Genomic DNA, 17,798 nt, shown 5'->3' on the forward strand with positions numbered 1-17,798 from the left:
AACATCCTGAAAACATCTGAGTAGGCAGGGATCGCTCCTAAGCAGTGATCAAACCCTTGAATCTCTAACAATCCACCTATTGCTGAAAGGCTTTTAAAGAGCTAAGCTTTTCAAGTCAAATTTGTAAAACTTGAGAAAAGGTAGAGAAAGTGTCTGCAAGTAAACATGCGAAGTATAAAAATAAATGAGGACAAATGAGGACCTTCTATTTCACTATTGTGAAATGTTGTATAGGAAACCAGAAAACGAATAAAGATTTGCTTTTGTCAAGACCCAGCCAAAGACTAAGTGGACTGAAGGTCTTTTAAATATTTTTCACATTTAAGCCACTCCTCATTTATTCTGAGTAGGGCTGCCTAATTCTAAAATAGATGATTTTCATACTATGTTCAGTATCTTTGCAGTCAAAGCAGCAAAGAAAAAAAAATTGTCAAAATTTATAGGAAAAGCAGCAGTGACACTGCTGTTTTATCCCAATTATTAATATATACTCAAAGTTATAAAGAGCATCTATAGTTACTAGAAAAGGAAATATGGGCCAGTGCAGTGGCTCATGCCTGTAATCCCAGCACTTTAGGAGGCAGAGTTGGGCAGATCACCTGAGGTTAGGAGTTCAAGACCAGCCTGGCCAATATGGCAAAACCCCGTCTCCAATTAAACAAAGAAAAATACAAAAATTAGCCGGGTGTGGTGGTGCACGTTTGTAATCCCAGCTACTCGGGAGGCAGAGACAGGAGAATCTCTTGAACCCAGGAGGTGGCGGTTGCAGTGGTACCACTGAACTTCGGCTTTGGCAACAGAGCAAGACTCCTTCTCAAAAAAAAAAAAAAAAAAAAAAAAGGAAATAAGAAGAAAATAAGATTTTACTCTTTTATTCATAAATTTTCAGTTTTCTACTCTTCTAACTATAGCTTATTGGCATGGTTACAATTTAAATGTCATAAATATGGCTGAAAAGTGGGTAAACTTAAGAAAAACCACAACATTATACAGTTAAAATATTAGAAAGTAAATACCAGTTGTGATTGCCATGTTTAGAAGTTAATAACCTTCCTCCTTCCCCTCAAAGGAAAAAAACATAAGTAAATGTAACTACTAGGCTTGAATATGAGTTTTAGGCAAGAGTGTGCTCTGAGAAAAATAAGGAACTATGCAGTTATTAAGTGTGAATTATGGACACACCTGTGGCGAGGGGAGATGAGCCACTGAATTAGTATCTGCCTAACACTAAAGTACTTGAGTACTTGAGGAACTATTTGGACAACACTTAATTATTATGTATTCAATTTAAATCATTTAATACATTTGCTTGTGTATTATATATATATATTTATATTTAACAGCTGATTGCTCAGCCTACTAGAAAAGTAAAAAAAAAGATTTGAAAACTTTAATGTAAAGGAAAATACTAAGCACATAATAGTATATATGGTTGTCTCTTAATTTTTTAATTTTAAATTTTTCTGGGTACAGTGAAGGTATATATGTTTATAAGGTATATTAAGTGTTTTGATACAGGCATGCAATGCATAATAATCACATCATGGAGAATAGTGTATCTATCCCCTTAAGCATTTATCCTTTGCATTATAAACAATCTAATTATACTTATAGTTATTTTGAAATGTACAATTAAATTATTGATAATAGTCACCCTGTTGTGCTATGAAATAGTAGGTCTTATTGGTTTTTTCTATTTTTTTGTACTCATATTTGTTACTTGGCCATGATAAAAACCCTGAAGATGGCAGTCAAATGACTTAAGCAATGGGGAAGGGGCAGAAAGGATGCCAAGGCCCTAGGTATTTCATCCACTATAATGTGTCTTCATAATCTAAACTCATTCTCTCTAGACTGTAAATCAACATATGATTATATGCAGGGTCTGCTTAGCTTTTGGTAATTAAAAATCTAAAAATGCCCTCTCCAGCTCAGTTCAGCCAGTGTACAGACTGGTGAGGGTTAGGAGAAAAATTGCATGGGGAAATCAGGGTATTTCTCTGGCTCTATTTTAAACATTTCTGGCAGGGGTGGCATCTCCTTCCTGGTTCCAACTAATGCTAGAAATCTCCCAATCCAAAGCCCCTACAACTGCTCCAGCTCTAGGACTCTGACAAAACTACCTACCTACCCCTTTCCCTTTGTAGTCCTAGGGATGATAGCAGCTTCCTGGCATCATTATCTCTTGGGTGCTTCATCATCCTGTTTAATCACTCAAATCTTCCAACCCACACTTTCATAACTGTACATTTTCTGTATCAAATTCCATATGTTGAACTACCTGGCATGGGTTCTGTTTTCCCAACTGAACCCTGGCTAATAAATACACCTATTATCTCTGGGTTACAAAGAACTCTTATCCATCAAACACTAATTCTCCAATAGAAAAGGGCAATCTATATTGTACTTCTATATTCTCCAGATAATTAGAAATACAAATGATGACACTAATGTGGCAATATGAGAAGATCAATCCCATACACCTGGAAGGAGGGAAAATTAATACAATCTTTCAGGAAAGCAACTTGATTACATATAGCAAAAGCATTAGAATATTCACGTACTTTAAATAAATTTCTTCCTGAAATTCTAGCCTAAGGAAAATCAAAGGTGCCGATATAATTTTATATACAGGGATGGTTACCACACTGTTATTTAAAATAGTAAAAAATAAGAAAAAACCTGAATGTCCGATACTAGAGATATGGGTAAATACGGTATATACGATTTTCCCTTATAGAATTCCCCTATCCCCCAACTGTAAGTGAATATAGTTATACATCTCCACTATAGTTCACCTTCATTAAACCTGAAGTTCTTAAGAGGGCAAGGATGTTTGCTTTAAACATTGACAATTACGTGCTAGACAAGTGTTTGTCTCAATAAATATTTCAGAAATAATTATGTAGTCTTAAAGATGAATTTGAAGAATTTTCACTCAAAAGGTAAAAAAAAACTGTGTGTAACACACGAATGTACAGAAAGGCTAAGTGATGAGTTTGATTCTAAGTAATTTTATCCACTTTTTGTACTTTTAAAACATTTTCCAAATATCTTTTGATGAGTATATACTACACTTAGAATCAGGAGAAAAATTATGTTTACAAAGTGAAAAAGAAAGTCGAGATGAAAGCAGTTGGTAAAGTTAAAATACAACAAGCTCTATATTATTCACCACTGCTTATATAACTAAAACTAAAAATTAACCTCCTCTCCCCCCAAAAAAGGAGTATTTGCTGTCAGGGAAATTTAATTCAAAACCACAATCAGATATTACTTCCTACCCACCAGGACAGCTATAATCAAAAAGATAATAACAAGTGTTTGAGAGGATGCGGAGAAGTCAGAACTGTTATTTTATTTTTGAGACGGAGTCTCGCTCTGTTGCCCAGGCTGGAGTGCAGTGGCCCTATCTCCGCTCACTGCAAGCTCCGCCTCCCGGGTTCATGCCATTCTCCTGCAGAACTGTTATTTTTAACTGGTGGAAATGTTAAATGGTACAGCCACTCTGGGAAATAATCTGGTAGTTGCTTAACAGGTTAAACACAGAGTTACCATGTGACCTAGCAATTCCACTAATAGGTTTATACTTAAGAGAATTGAAAACATATATTCAAAATTTTTATATAAATGGTCATAAAAGCATTATTCATAACAGCCAAAAGTAGGAAGACCTAAATGTCCACCAATGGATGAATCAATAAATGAAATATTATTCAGCCATAAAAAGGAATAAACTACTGTCACATGCTACGATAAGGATGAACCTTGAAAAAATCATGCCAAGTGAAAGGAACCAGCCACAAGGACAACATGTATGATTCTATTCAACTGAAATGTCTAGAATAGGCAAATCCATAAAAAAAGAAAGTACAATAGAGTAGTGGTTGCCTAAGACTGGTAAGTTTGGTGGTAAAATGGGTGACTGCTAACTGGCACACTGGTTTCTTTTAGGGGTGATGAAAATGTTCTAAAATTGATTGTGGTGATAGATGCACTACTCAGAATATATTAAAAAACACTTAAGAGTATTCTAGAAGTGGGTAAACTATATAGTATGAATTGTCTCTCAACAAAGCTATTATAATAAAGAAATTTGTATATTATACATAAAGAAAAGGCTGTTAAGAGAAACAAAAAGAATTAAGTTCACATGCATGTGTGCCAAATTTGCCATAAAAAAGACAAACCTGCAATACTGTACTAAGGTCCTGCTAGGCTATAAAGGTTTTAAGGCATTGTGGGTCAAGTTATGAATCAAAAATAGTTCTTGTCATTTTAAAAAACATAACTTCCTTGTGTATACATTTTTTCAAAATACAGATTTTGTTACTAAATGAAAATATTCATCTCACTCATTAGGTATATTTTTAACACCTTCTAAAGGTTGGGCATTTTCTAGGGATGAAGTAGGAGAGAAAAAAGAGACACTTTTCAAGGGCTTACAATTTGGTTGTGAAGCTAATATATGCACACTAAATATTCCTAGGACAGTGTAAAGAAGCATTTACTATTCATTCATGTATACAGTAGTCATTTGCTCAGGTGGTGAGTTATCTAGGGTCTACCATCCACAAGGCCCTTGGAATACTTCGTTGAACAGAGCAGACACGGCTCCGGCTCTCAGTAACCACCTTAAATGCTCTGACAAAGTGGGGGAAATAATACCGTATCTCAACTGACTCCCTCTGTCCACCCTGGTCAGATTTCAGATCATTCTCTCATTACCTCCCAAGAACAAAAAGCAGCAGCTTTCTCCTGGCATAGGCTGCTCTCCTAGGTTTCAGGCATGCTTTCTCTAACTCAGTTGTCCTTTATCCACAGCACTCTGGCCCACATGTCTGAACCACATAATAAAGTATTAATACGCATGGACCTATTGGTTTAACAGAAGTGTTTTCTTCACATTTGAATAAGGGCTTTCTCGAGTAATCACATTTCTAAATGCTTATTGAGTGGTGTCACTTGCTGCCCTTTAATCATCTCAAATCCAACATATCTCACACTGTGGTCCAGAGCACCCCCACTAAAACTGGCTCTCCATTTTGACACTCCTAATTGTTTTAACTGCACCATCCTTCCAAACACAAAACCTCACAGTTATTGCCTACCCACCTCAGCATCACACCAGCCTCTAAATCCTTACGAATTGCCTAGATGATCTCACATACCAAATTCTGCAATAAGCTTTCAATTGGTCTATCTTGTCACTAATTTTTCCTCCCACTAGTTGACAGCTCTGCTGTTTCTTCTGAGAAATGTTTAAATAATACGACATTTTGCTTCAAGGATTTTTAGTGTCTCCCCACGGAGAGAGTATCAAGTCCCTGGAACTTACAGATCTCTGTAATTTCAGCCAGTTCAGCCCTCTGCCTTTGCACATCTTACCACCTCCCAAACCAGTTTTACATGTTCCCTTCCCCTGACACTTGTGTTGTCTCTTCTCTTGCCCAGTGACAATGCCCTCTTCAGAGCGGTCCATTAAGCCCAAGGCTGCAGGACCATCTCTTCTGCCATCTCAGATGTGGCTTGTCCACTTCTATCAATATTTCTCACATAATACTTACTTGGCAGTCAACCACATATTATTTCAAGGTGTGTCTTGCCTTGTATTAAACTGTTGTTTAGAAGTCTTACTGTTAGGTAGCTTTTCACATGTTTCTGCCTCATCAACAGTTTGAGTTAAAACCTTTTTTGGGGGGGATATAACTTCTTTGTATGACAGCCAAGTATCTTGTATGTACTACTATAAGGAACACCAGAATCCTGGCACCAGGTTTAGATAAACTCAGATACTGGGCATTTGGTTATCTAAGTCTTCCTCAATTCAAGTCTTGTTTGAAAAGGGCCAAAGTATTTACGTATCAATGCCTATTCCAGCATTACAACATTGTTCACATTACTATTTACAATGTAAGCTCCATGGGGGAAGGGGACAGGGACAAGTGTGTGTTATGCCCATTACTGCCCAGCAATGTGCACAGCATCCGGTACATGATGTGAATGCTCAATAAACATTTACTGAGTGAAGGCTGGGTATGAAGACATCAACGATTTGTGTAAGTGGCAGACAGTTTCCTTAATGTGGTGAATTTAGGTTAAAAAGAAAAGATAGACTACATGAAAAGCTACCACACTGTGTTAGAAACATGTGGATACATTAAAAAAATGAAAACTTCAAACAACTTTTCTTTGAGTATGATAAACACAGTGAAAGACCCAACTTGTATAATTAGCAGGTTTTTCGATTACATAATAACTTTTTTTGAGGTCAGCCCTGTGTTTTCTTATGATGGAAAAGGAAACTTTCAGATATGGGGTTGATATTAAAAATACTGCTGTTCAATGCTTTTTCATTACAGTTGACATATACAAATTTACTCAATTATACTAAAACCTTAAGCATATTATGAACTACTATTCCAAAGCAACATAGCTCAATATTGTCACTATTAAAGGCTTTGCTTGGCTTATTTCACCAAGAAATGGTAAATTAAGAGAGTAGGCTATGTAATTTGTGTTTATTAAACATAACTCTTATATAATAAAAAACATACCTGTTGATCTCCACGGAAATGACTTCTCAGTTGAGCTAAAGAAAAAGAAGGAAAAAATGAAATATTTATTTATTTTGTCATAAAATTTAGCTTGGGACCTGTTTTGCATATTAACATTTAATTTCCACATTAAATTATACAAAGGCATAAAAACCCTAAATAAAATTTAAACTTATCTAAGTTAATCTTTAGATAGTATTTAAAATTGGAACAAAAATTGTTTCTATTTGGAAATTAAGGCAAATTATAAAATGACATAAAATTCTACTTGAAGACAAAACAGCACAACTGTATGATATTCACAGTACTTACATGATGTACTACAGTTTTTCTGTGATAATATGAAAACTACATATGTATCATATATATGAAAAGGAACCAAAAAGGCTGGTAAACAGTTTATTTTACTTATTTTCAAAAGTGGCAATTAGAACAGAGACAAAACATATAACAGAGACAAAAATTACCAAGGCCACTAGGCCACTTTTGAATTGAATGTTGCCTTATAAAATTTAAAACACAGAACTTTATATCAAAAATATAAGGTCCTATAAGCCAGGATAAAGTGACAGCTATGTATTTTCCTTGGTTATTAGAGTATGCATTTAAAAAATTTGTGCATAAAAACATATCACTACCTCCCTGCTTGCCACCCCTCTTGCCCCAATCAATACAGGAAATCATGGTGTTACAGGGACAGTGCGGCAGAATACAGGAACAAAATAATGGATTATTAAGCATTTACTAAAAGGTAGATTAAGCATTTCACATATGATCTCCTTTATATTATTTATCACCATCTTGTGAACAGGTACATCCTCATTGTTATCTTACAGATAAAGAAACATATGCTGGTAATTCGAAGAGCTGGAACCACACCCAGGACAGTCAGATTCCAAACTCGTGCACCGTATCACTGTGCTACCTGGCAGAACAGCTTGTGATCCCATTTTTGCATTAAACACATGCAGACACATAGACAATATGACTAGAAGTCTAGAAAAATAAAAACCAATGTGCTAGCAGTTACATCCATGAGTACAGTCATTACATTTTTTTTCTTTTTAATCATTTGTACTTTTTTTCCTTTTAAAAAACCAGAAAAAGGACATATATTCATGGTAATTTTTGAGTGCTTATTAAATTTATAGAAAAAGGAGTGTGACTCCGGGCTTAAAGAAACATTTTGCAAAACAAAGAATGTGGAGCAGGGGAAGAACAGTCCTTTTAGTGCTGTATTTCTAAGATTTTAAGTTCTTATTACCCCCTTGATACTTTCCCCAAGTCATTATGTGGTTATGAAACTTGCTGGTTGAAAACCCTAGATCCCATAGAAACTCCCTGAACTTCAATTTTGTGTGTGATTTGCCTTTTTTCCATCACAGGAGCAATAGTTCACATTCCAGGACCTTGAATGAGCTGCAAGCAGGGGGACATGCTCCCAGCAAGTGGAGTCAACCAGTTAATGCTAATCTCCTCCAGGGCTCTGTGATGTTCCTTTATCTGAAACACCCTTAGCTGATTTCAAAGTAGACTGATAGGAAAAAGTGAAAACTTTGTCAAATATCAGTAATGAGACATTTGTCTTGCTCCTAAGGGTAGGCCATCATTGTCTTGTGACTCCAAAAGTGGTTTTGCACACTGCATTTCAATTTCTTCTCAATCTGTTTTTGTTATTTAATTGTATTATCTAAATTAGTTTTCTAAGCACTGAGATTGATATTACCCAACTGTGTTTCCTCAAAAGCATCATATTTTATGTCAATATTAAAACACATGCTAAATCAAACTGCCATCCAGAAATGTTTAGTATACCTCAAGTTTCTTGGGAATCTTAAGGAAGTTTTATCTTTTGAGTTTGAAACTTATATAAACTTTAATGAAATATAAGACTTTTTATCCTCAAAATTGTAAGTCACAGAATATAATTCCAGATAATTGCTCAAATGGAGCAAGGGCTGTGGCTGTTTTGCTCATCTCTTTATACCAAGTGCCTAGCATTTGTCAGGCACACAGCAGATGCTTAATTATATTGTGAAAAAATCAAGTTCTTTATTGTTTTGAAAGGTCAGGATTATATAAATTACCACACATTACCTAGTATAAGCAGGTCAACTTATTCTCCCTGAGTCTAGGTAGGAAGTTCCAGTAGCCTCGTTGTGTAGCAATCAAGCAAACAGCATTTCTGCTGCTGAAAGAACCTTTGGTTACCAAAATATAATAGGTATTCCTAGGTGAAGGCAATGGGAAGCCTCGGTTAACATAAATATGCCCTCCTCTATTTAAGGTAGAATATATAAATCATTAGAAAAACAAGCTAATAAAGAAAATTAAAAATAAAAAGTTCCATGGTGTATTTTGAAGATCATGTATTCAGCCCAACTAATTTCACATTAACTTCTATAATTCTGGGAAATAACTGGTCATTATACATTATTCATAACAGCCTATTTTCTTTTTGAATTACTCACTTCAAATGACTCTCAAATTGTTCACTACTTTGGGACTCAGGGATTGGACAACAAAACACATGGAATTTTGAAATGCTGTTTTAAACCACCAAATGCAATTGTTCTAATAAACCCAATAAACATGGGTTTATTAGAACAATCACAGGCAGCTTCATGTTAGAAACATAGGCTTATTTCCTCCTTCTCTCCCTCCAACCATCTATTCCTAGAAACACTTCCCCAACTTTTACTGAATGCCTACAATGTGTCTGCAGGCACTGTGCCCACAAATGACTCCATCCTGGTTCCCTTTCACTTCTCTTCTGAAGATGCCAAGCAGCTTGCGTTCTAGGAGCTTCCACTGGAATGTGAAACACATTTTAAAATACATACAGGAACTGAGTCACCCATGATAACTTTATTTCATTGGGAAGATATATTCATAATAAAATATGTTAATAACTTAATAACAATCATTTAGAATGAAATCCACTAAAAACCTTGGGGCTGTCCGGTCAGATGGTGAACATCAATCAGAAGCAAATTTATTACCAAATTAACAATTCATTTTAATGCAAAAAATCAGTTTTGTTTACAGGAAGACAATGTGCCTTCATCATATTACATGAAAATATGTTGTAGATCACTATAAAATTCTACACACTCCTGAAATTAATTTTTTTCATTCAGATGCAAATGGAGGCAAAATATCTTTGTTGGACATTGATGGCTGTGCAATATCTTTGAAAACTCTCCTTATTTTGCTGTTTTCCATATTAGGACTCAGAAAATTACCTGCTCATAATCCCCTGCAGCCAGAGGCAGGCCAGTGAGAGTCCACAAGAAGCCACATGTGGAGATAGAGTGGTCCTGAGCATTTGTGGTGGATACAGTGGTGGCAGTAGGTACTGCTCCCGGAAACCCAGATTCAGATTCTGGCTCCCTGGCCTTCCTAGAGACTCCATGAGTTGACACTCAATAGCTCTTAAAAAGTTCCTTTTCTGCTTACATAAGCCAGAGAAGATTCCATTGTTTGCAACCAAAAATCCTGACTGATGTTATCCTAAAACTAACAAAGACAAACTAGCCCTCTGAAACGGGCCCAAGACTCGTAACTGTAGACTATTTCCAACTGCATACTGGATATATAGCACAGATCAGATTCAATGTATTGAAATTACTTCCCTCTAAACTGACTCCTGCTTAGTGATTCCCACCTAGTCACTCAAACTGAAGAGCAGGGAGTAATTTTACTGTTTGTTCTTCCCACCAGTATGTAAGTTCCATGAGGGTATGGGAGTCGGCCTTATTTACAGAAAATGGTCAGAGCCTAAGGCAGTATCTGACACATGGCCATTACTCATTTTGAATTAATCTCTACTACCACTGCCATAGTTCTGGCCTTTATCCTCTTTTGGCTGGGTCCTTCTTCAGTCTCTCTCCTAACTGGTCTTACTGGCTTTAACTTCTCATCCTGGCAGGCTCTCTTCTACGCTGCTACTACTGTGATTTTTTTCAAACACTCACCTCTGATGTCATTCTTCTGCTGCTAATGCACAGCAGATCCATGGAGGATAAAATGCAAACATCTCAGATGGCACAGAAGGCCCTGCACCACCTGGCTCCTTCTAGTGTGCCCTTTCCCACACAAACCTACATTCGAAGCACTTCTAACTGCTTGCAGTTGCCTCACACACCATACTGTTTCACACTTCCACTGCTATTTTTAGGGTAGAACATGCAGGAATAGAGCCTGGAAATTCTTTCAGAATTACTCAAATTCTAGAATGGCACATGCAGGTACCATATAACTTGTTTATATACCCATGAAACAGAACGCTCTAAAGTTTACCTTCACTTTGTATCACCTTCTATAACAACAGGAATATTAAAAAAAATGTTTTACTTAAGTTGGTACCCAATTTCCTCCTGATTCTTCTGTCTGATGTGAGCAAGCCTGCTTTAGTGGATACCAGTAGGTAAATGCTAGGAGAAGGGATAGTAGAGAACTGGATGGAGCCATATGGTAATTCTGCCATGCCATTTCCCTCACCTTCTTTCAGGTCTAGGTAGGGCTCATTTTATCACAAGTATACACAAGCTACTGTTACTAGTCTCTTAGCAAGACATATTGAACTAGGACAAGATCCAAGGGTTACTCCTTTCTGAAAAAGAACCAGTTCTTAGCCTGAAATTAGAATATGGTCAAATTGCAAAATTTACTGCTTTATTTAAAAAAAATCAGGCTGGGCACGGTAGCTCACACCTATAATCCCACCACTCTGGGAGGCTAAGGTGGGAGGAGAGGACTGCTTACCTCAGAAGTTTGAGACCAGCTGGGGCAACAAAGTGAGACCCTGTCTCTACAAAAAAGTTTTTTTAAAAAATAGCCAGGCATGGTGACATGCGCCTATAGTCTCAGCTGCTTGGGAGGCTGAGGTGGGAAGATTGCTTGAGCCTGAGAGCAAGGCTCAAGGCAAGCAAGGCTGCAGTGAGCTGTGATTGTGCCACTGCACTCCAGCCTGGGCAACAGAGACCCTGTCTCAAAAAAAAAAAACAAAAATAATTGTGTCAAGAGATTTTACACATACATATATATTTATATATCAATATAAGTCATTAATAGCTGAAAAAATAAACCACAGTCAATAACAAATTAAATTTTACTCAGTATTAATTAGAAGGGATAACTCAGATTATCCTAGAAATTGTTTTATTTATGAATGGAGCATGGGTGTGTACCACTGTCTGGACTACGTACCATCTACAGCCTTCTCTCTGGTGACCACCCATCATCCTTCAAGAATTACCTGAGGAGAGTTGGTCACCTCCTCCTTTTTGTCGTGAATGTACTCAATAATTTATCTGTACTTTTGCACTTTTCACATTGCAACCATAGTATTTGTTTACCTACCTGTTTCTACTACCAGACTGCAGCCTTCTTGAGAGTAAATATAGTATATTAATTCTACTTGCATCTAACCAAGAACTGGCGTTGAGTAGGATGCTTAAATAGATCATAGTTGATCTTAACTCTTTGGGTTGTTGTTTTAAAGATTAATGCTACATAATTTTAGAAACTGTTTCAATCATTCTACAAAAGAGACAGATTCTTCACGATTTGGGCTCTTTGTATCTCATAGAAAAGATGTTTACTGCATATATGCATACATCACATGGATTCATTCAATAAATATCTGTTGACCATTTATTGAGTGCCAGCCATTGTTGGAAGCTGGGAATACATGGTGAGAAGAGCATCCTACAAGAGAGGACTCTGATGTCAATGTCACAGGGCCCAGCACTATCCCGATTAAAGACATTCACATATCTATCACAAACAAGTGTGAAGCAACTTTTAAAAACAAAAACCAAGATCTAACTCTCCTTATCCTCATCTATGAAAAGAAGGTCAACTGGTACTGGGAGCACCCAGGTAGGAATTTGAACATGAAGTCTCCAGTGAGACAGGTATGGAACAATATGAACTATACGCCATAGTCCAGACTGCACCTCGATTTCCACAGCTCACAAACTGTAAGTGGTTGGGAATAAGACAGTTTGGGAGACCACCAAAACAATATGCTACATGTGTAAGAAATCTGACATTTCTCCCCTCTGTCATGACAGATGATCTCTTTAATGGCTATTTAAACCATCTCAAATGAGTAGCTTTACATGATCTACTTTCACTATCACACCATAGTTTTTTACAATATTACAATATTCTTTTCTTTCTTTTTTTTTTTTTTAGAGACAGGGTCTCATTTCATTTCCCAGGCTGGCATTACAGGCATAAGCCACTGTGCCTGGTACACAATATTCTCTAAATTATTCTTAAGTGTTCTTCTACTAAATAGGGGTAATTAATACACGAATCAGATGTATATTAATCTTTACTATGAAAAACTTTAAAAAATACATTTGTACATTTTTGTCCTTTCCTTGATGTTTCACTCCTCAGTTTCCTCTCAGTTTTACTATTTTGAGCTCTGATTCCAAGTTCCACAAGTCTGTATTTTTGTAAATATTAATTCTTGAGTTAGAGTTTAAAAACTCCCACATTTACAGATGAAATCTCAGTAGCTTCAGGACATAAGTTCCAAAATGCATTTCTCTCTTTCTCCACCAATTCGTTATTGTCTTACTTTCAATTTGTGATTTGCTCATTTTATAACTTATGTTTCATATTTTCTTGTGCCATTGGTGGGCTTTATTTCTCCACTAATCAAAGTTACTCCATTCACAAACGTATAGGCTTTCTGGATTCTAAATCTATTGTGCGAAGTTCTAGCTAAGTCTACTTTTTAGTCAATTCCAAGGTCTATTTCTAAGTTAAAACCAAAAAAAAAAAAGGGGGGGAAACTCATTTTGTGTTTTTATTTTTTGGCAACGAATTAACATTGCAATTACTTAATACCTTGTCATCCTCTAGGCATTACAAATTGCTTTTTAATGAATTACTCCAGAATCCTCTTAGTTAACGTGAACTGGGCTCCATAGTTCCCTGTTACTCTGTATTTCCCATTATGCATCTGGGATTTTTTCCCCTCCCCAAGGGAATATGGCAAAATAACTACTAATGATTCTCAAGTTTGTCTCTACTTAAGAATATTACAGGATAAATTTTAAACAAATTACCTTAACGAAGTAACACATTCTGTCAAACACTTAAATTTCTATATTGTCATTAATTATAATTAAATGCAATCTTCAATTATGATCAGGAGACATAACATACTTTAAGATTTTTATTTCTATCTAACATTGCTTTGGCTTCTGTTTTAATTAGTACATTTAAATCTTTGCTCCGTCTTTCTCTTAACACATTTGTAAAATATTCCATTAGTTTCTTGTGAGTTCTTAGCTAGGTAAACGCATTCTGTGCTTCAGCTTTCTTGAGTGCTCATGAATTCATGCTGAGAATGCCGCTTTCTGAATGTAATTCCTGTGGAAGTCCCTGGTCTTATTAGGACCAGGCATTCACCTGTGGGCAGGTCAGATTTCTCCTTACCCCGACTCTCAACAAGAATGTCCATGAGCTCATTTTATACTTACAATTAGCAAGGTGAGAAGTAGGATCTAGAAGACTAAGATGGAATAAAGGGTTCTCTAATGCTATAACCTGTCTTCTGATGTTCTGAAAACTCATACCACCTACTAATAGGTAACTGTCAGGTTACAACCAGTTTTGTTTTTCCTGTTTGGGAAACAGGGTCTTTAGCTATTGCTTTTAGTTAGATAAGGATTGCCCAGGAAATAAATTCTTTATGCTAGAGACTTATGCTCTCTGTCTTAACATCAGAACAAATAGAGCAGTTACACAAAATTAAACAATATATCATGATTATTCTTCCCAAAACAAGTTTGGATACTCTTCATCATTGCACTAAGCTAGTTCAGTAACGTGAAGACAGGAAGGTCAACACGTGAAGACAGTGAAGGTGAACTGCTTTGCCCAGCTCAAGGACGGGCGAGTTGGAAGGCAAACAATTATCTCCACCACCACATTCACTACCACCTCGGAGGGGCTCTCAGGACCCTAGTTTGAAAAATCACAAATCCAGGCAGTGATGATTTCTTAGCAAAAATACTCTGAAAGCAGTCCTCCTTAGTATTTAACTATATTTTTTGAAACCCCTTTCAAATTTACTTAGTGTCCATTCACAATCAATCTCAATGAAAACAAAAACAAAACAAAACCTCTTCCTCCAAATTCCTGGTTTTTCATTGACCGAGTCTCTCTTTACCATACTGTCAGATCCTGGGCAATTCTCTGTAGGATGGAGACTGATTTCTTTCTTCCCAAGAAAGGGCCACTAATTAATTCTTCCTGGCTTTTCATCAGAATGGCCATTAGTCCCCTCTCTTCCTAAGTCCATTCCCAAGATCTCAGCAGCCAGGAAAAGTGAAAATGTGACAACAGGTCCCTAACTGTAGTTTAGTTACTTTTATGTGTTATGACCTTGCCCCTGAAAATGGTACATGCCTATAGTTTGAACTAAGCAAGGCATAACAAATGAGACAGGGCAAAGGGCCTCTTTTCATAATTATATGATCCAAGGGTGATATCGAGGTTACAGAAAAGCAAGAGCACTTGAATTAAAAACGACACCCTTCATGTAGGCTACAGCTGTTCCTGACCCACCAGCCACAGGACATGAGGCTTGAGCTGCCTTCCACTAGTGAGGCTCTGCATCAGTCCATCTCCACTCCAAACCCAATCACTGCTGTGACCAACAGAATGAGCAAATGAGATGGCTACAGGAAGGCAGATCTGACGCCTCATGGAAGGCAGGAAAGCTCAAGGGCCTAGAGTCAGACTCATATTTCCCTCAGTGACACTTTACCTGAAAAACTTGGCCATGCTCAGAATATACTTTTACAATTTTAGTCTTTAAAAAGTCATGAGCAACAGGGACAGCAAAATGTGGAATAAAAGTCCAGTCTTGGTTTACACTGGATGCTAGCAAGTTTGAGTAAAATGTATGCCCAGATACTGTAGTGAACATGTTTGGTCTTATTCATAGTCCTATTTTGTTTTCATACTTGTTTTCTCAGTTCTTCATTCTAGTTTTCCTTTGTGCTACTCTACTATATATTTTTGGACCCCTATAACAGCTGTCTAAAATGCATTCCAGGGAAAGGTAAGATTTAAATAAATAATACCATGACCAGCCTCCTGAAGCGAAAATTGCTTATTTGATGCGGAGCAAAAACATGAAAGGAACAGGAAATACAATTCAAGTAACCTTCATAGGGACTAGAGGTGAACAAATTTCAGAAGATGTTAAATATTCTTTGACAAAAGCATTTTGTGTTAGTGCTTTGAATCTATGAATAAAAGATTCAGAAGACCATATGGGAAAGGGAAGATCAAAAAGGATGTAGTACTAGACAAAAAATGAGACAAACAGTTCCCTCTAGTATCCCTATAAATTATACAGGAAACATGACTTCTGTTTATGCCCATCCCACAACAGCTGTTCCAACTAGCCAAAGTAGAAACCAGAATATGAAGGTTTTCTAATATTTCAAATGACATTTGAAAGAATGAAAGCAACTGAGATGAAAAGAGTAGAATGGCTAAACGCAACAACAGACTCTATTCCTAAATATCCTGCCACAAACCTAGGATCCTATTTGGGCAAAGGGTTGGCCTTGAACCAGATAGGCTACCGGGAACTGTGTCCATGGTTTACAAAATGCTGTGGCCTCCCTCATTTCTATTCTTCTAAAACCTTCCAAAGTTGAAGAAATAGAAAGGAAACTTTAAAAAATTTAAAATAAAGAAGAAAGGGCATATAAACATACTACTTTCTGCTAGAAGTGCATAGAAGTATCTACATCTTATACTTGTCAACAAAGCAGATGCTGGTAAGGAGCAAGAAAAGGGCCCTGTTTTTCTATTTGTTCTACGTGAATCTGGTCACAGCATTAACATGGGACTAAGCTGTAGCAGTCTATAGTAAGAGACAAGCTGGGATACAAAACCCTTGAAATTCATAATTACAAATAATTTTATTTGATGCATACAATTTAATTTTGTACATTATTTCATATTTTAGGTGCTTTGAAAAGCCTATGTAAAAATTTACTTAAAAGGAATTTTAAGCCGAAATTTGTAATTAAACACTTATACCTCCAATCACTTACACAGAGAGTTCTTTGCTACTCATGTAAAGGTACTATCAAATCTGGTGTGTGTCTAAAGAATGATATTCACTTTCTGTCTACTGATTATCTGGAGTAAAGATTTTTAATTTTTATAAACAGTAAAGTTCCTTAAATTGCCAAAAAAAAAATTATAAGTGTGAAAAGAGAAAGCATAATATACTTGTTAAATTTCTGCTTTACTTTTGGAAAAAGAAAGGTTTCTCTCTGTGACAGCATTTTCAGCTCTTGATTCATGGACAAGCAACATGAATAGCTGTTTTAGTGCAGAAGGAGGAATGAATTCACATGTGGGACAGTCCACAGACCCAGGATTATTAATAACTATCCTGGAAGAAGAGTGGACCCATAAGGAAACAGACAATATTCTACATAGTATATACTACGTTTCTATGTGGTAAAACATCTGGATCCTAGAAAAGTGGTTCTAGAATGCTTTAAATCCCTCTGAAAACTCTCATGGATTCCTAATTTGTCTCATATCCCCTTACCCACCACTCTGGTTTCCTACCCTTCTCTATTTATCACCCACATGTTCCTAACTACTGCTGTAGGGGAATGAAGCAGAAAAAAGCCTAACAGGATGAATAAGGAGGAATGATGATAATGACAATGGAGGGACAGGGTAAAGTCTCTTAAAACAGCATTCTTGATAAACAGTGCGTGATCCATAAACACTGATCAAGAGCTGAACAACTACCCTTCAAGGCAAACAGAAAAGGTAAGTGGTTGATCAAGACTGCCTTAAATTTCTAGCTTTAATGTCCAGGCTTCTTTTGAGACACATGAATCCAAAAAGAAATGACAATTTACAACATACCAGAGGAGAGGTTGACTAACTTTTTCTTTCCCTCTTTTTTCTCCCTGTCCCATTCATTGCCATGAGTGAACATCATTGATAGGAAAGGTATTACATGGTATGTGGAGCATATTATGTAAATTTATAATGTCTACATTGTAAAAATTAGAGCTAATAAATGGTGTTTATTTAAATATTCAAAAAGTTTATCACTCAGATCGTAAGAAATATAACCATACTAATCTTATAAACATTGAAATTATGGTTAATTTTTAAAATGCAATTTCAGTCTGAAAATTAAGATCTGAATCACCTAAC

General features: G+C 36.4%; 1 protein-coding gene across 10 annotated transcripts in view; it reads right to left on the bottom strand.

Annotated features, from left to right (window-relative positions):
- The window catches only part of PKP4 (plakophilin 4), a 228,895-nt gene that overhangs the window by 72,823 nt on the left and 138,274 nt on the right, over positions 1-17,798 (bottom strand). For all 10 annotated transcript variants that reach the window (XM_030916540.1, XM_030916537.1, XM_030916543.1 and 7 more), the window contains one exon: positions 6,558-6,592. In XM_030916540.1, the coding sequence (XP_030772400.1) occupies positions 6,558-6,592 (35 nt within the window). The remainder of the gene's footprint in view (positions 1-6,557; positions 6,593-17,798) is intronic.

Source organism: Rhinopithecus roxellana, chromosome 14 (genome assembly GCF_007565055.1).
Source record: "Rhinopithecus roxellana isolate Shanxi Qingling chromosome 14, ASM756505v1, whole genome shotgun sequence".
Classification (NCBI taxonomy): Eukaryota; Metazoa; Chordata; class Mammalia; order Primates; family Cercopithecidae; genus Rhinopithecus; species Rhinopithecus roxellana.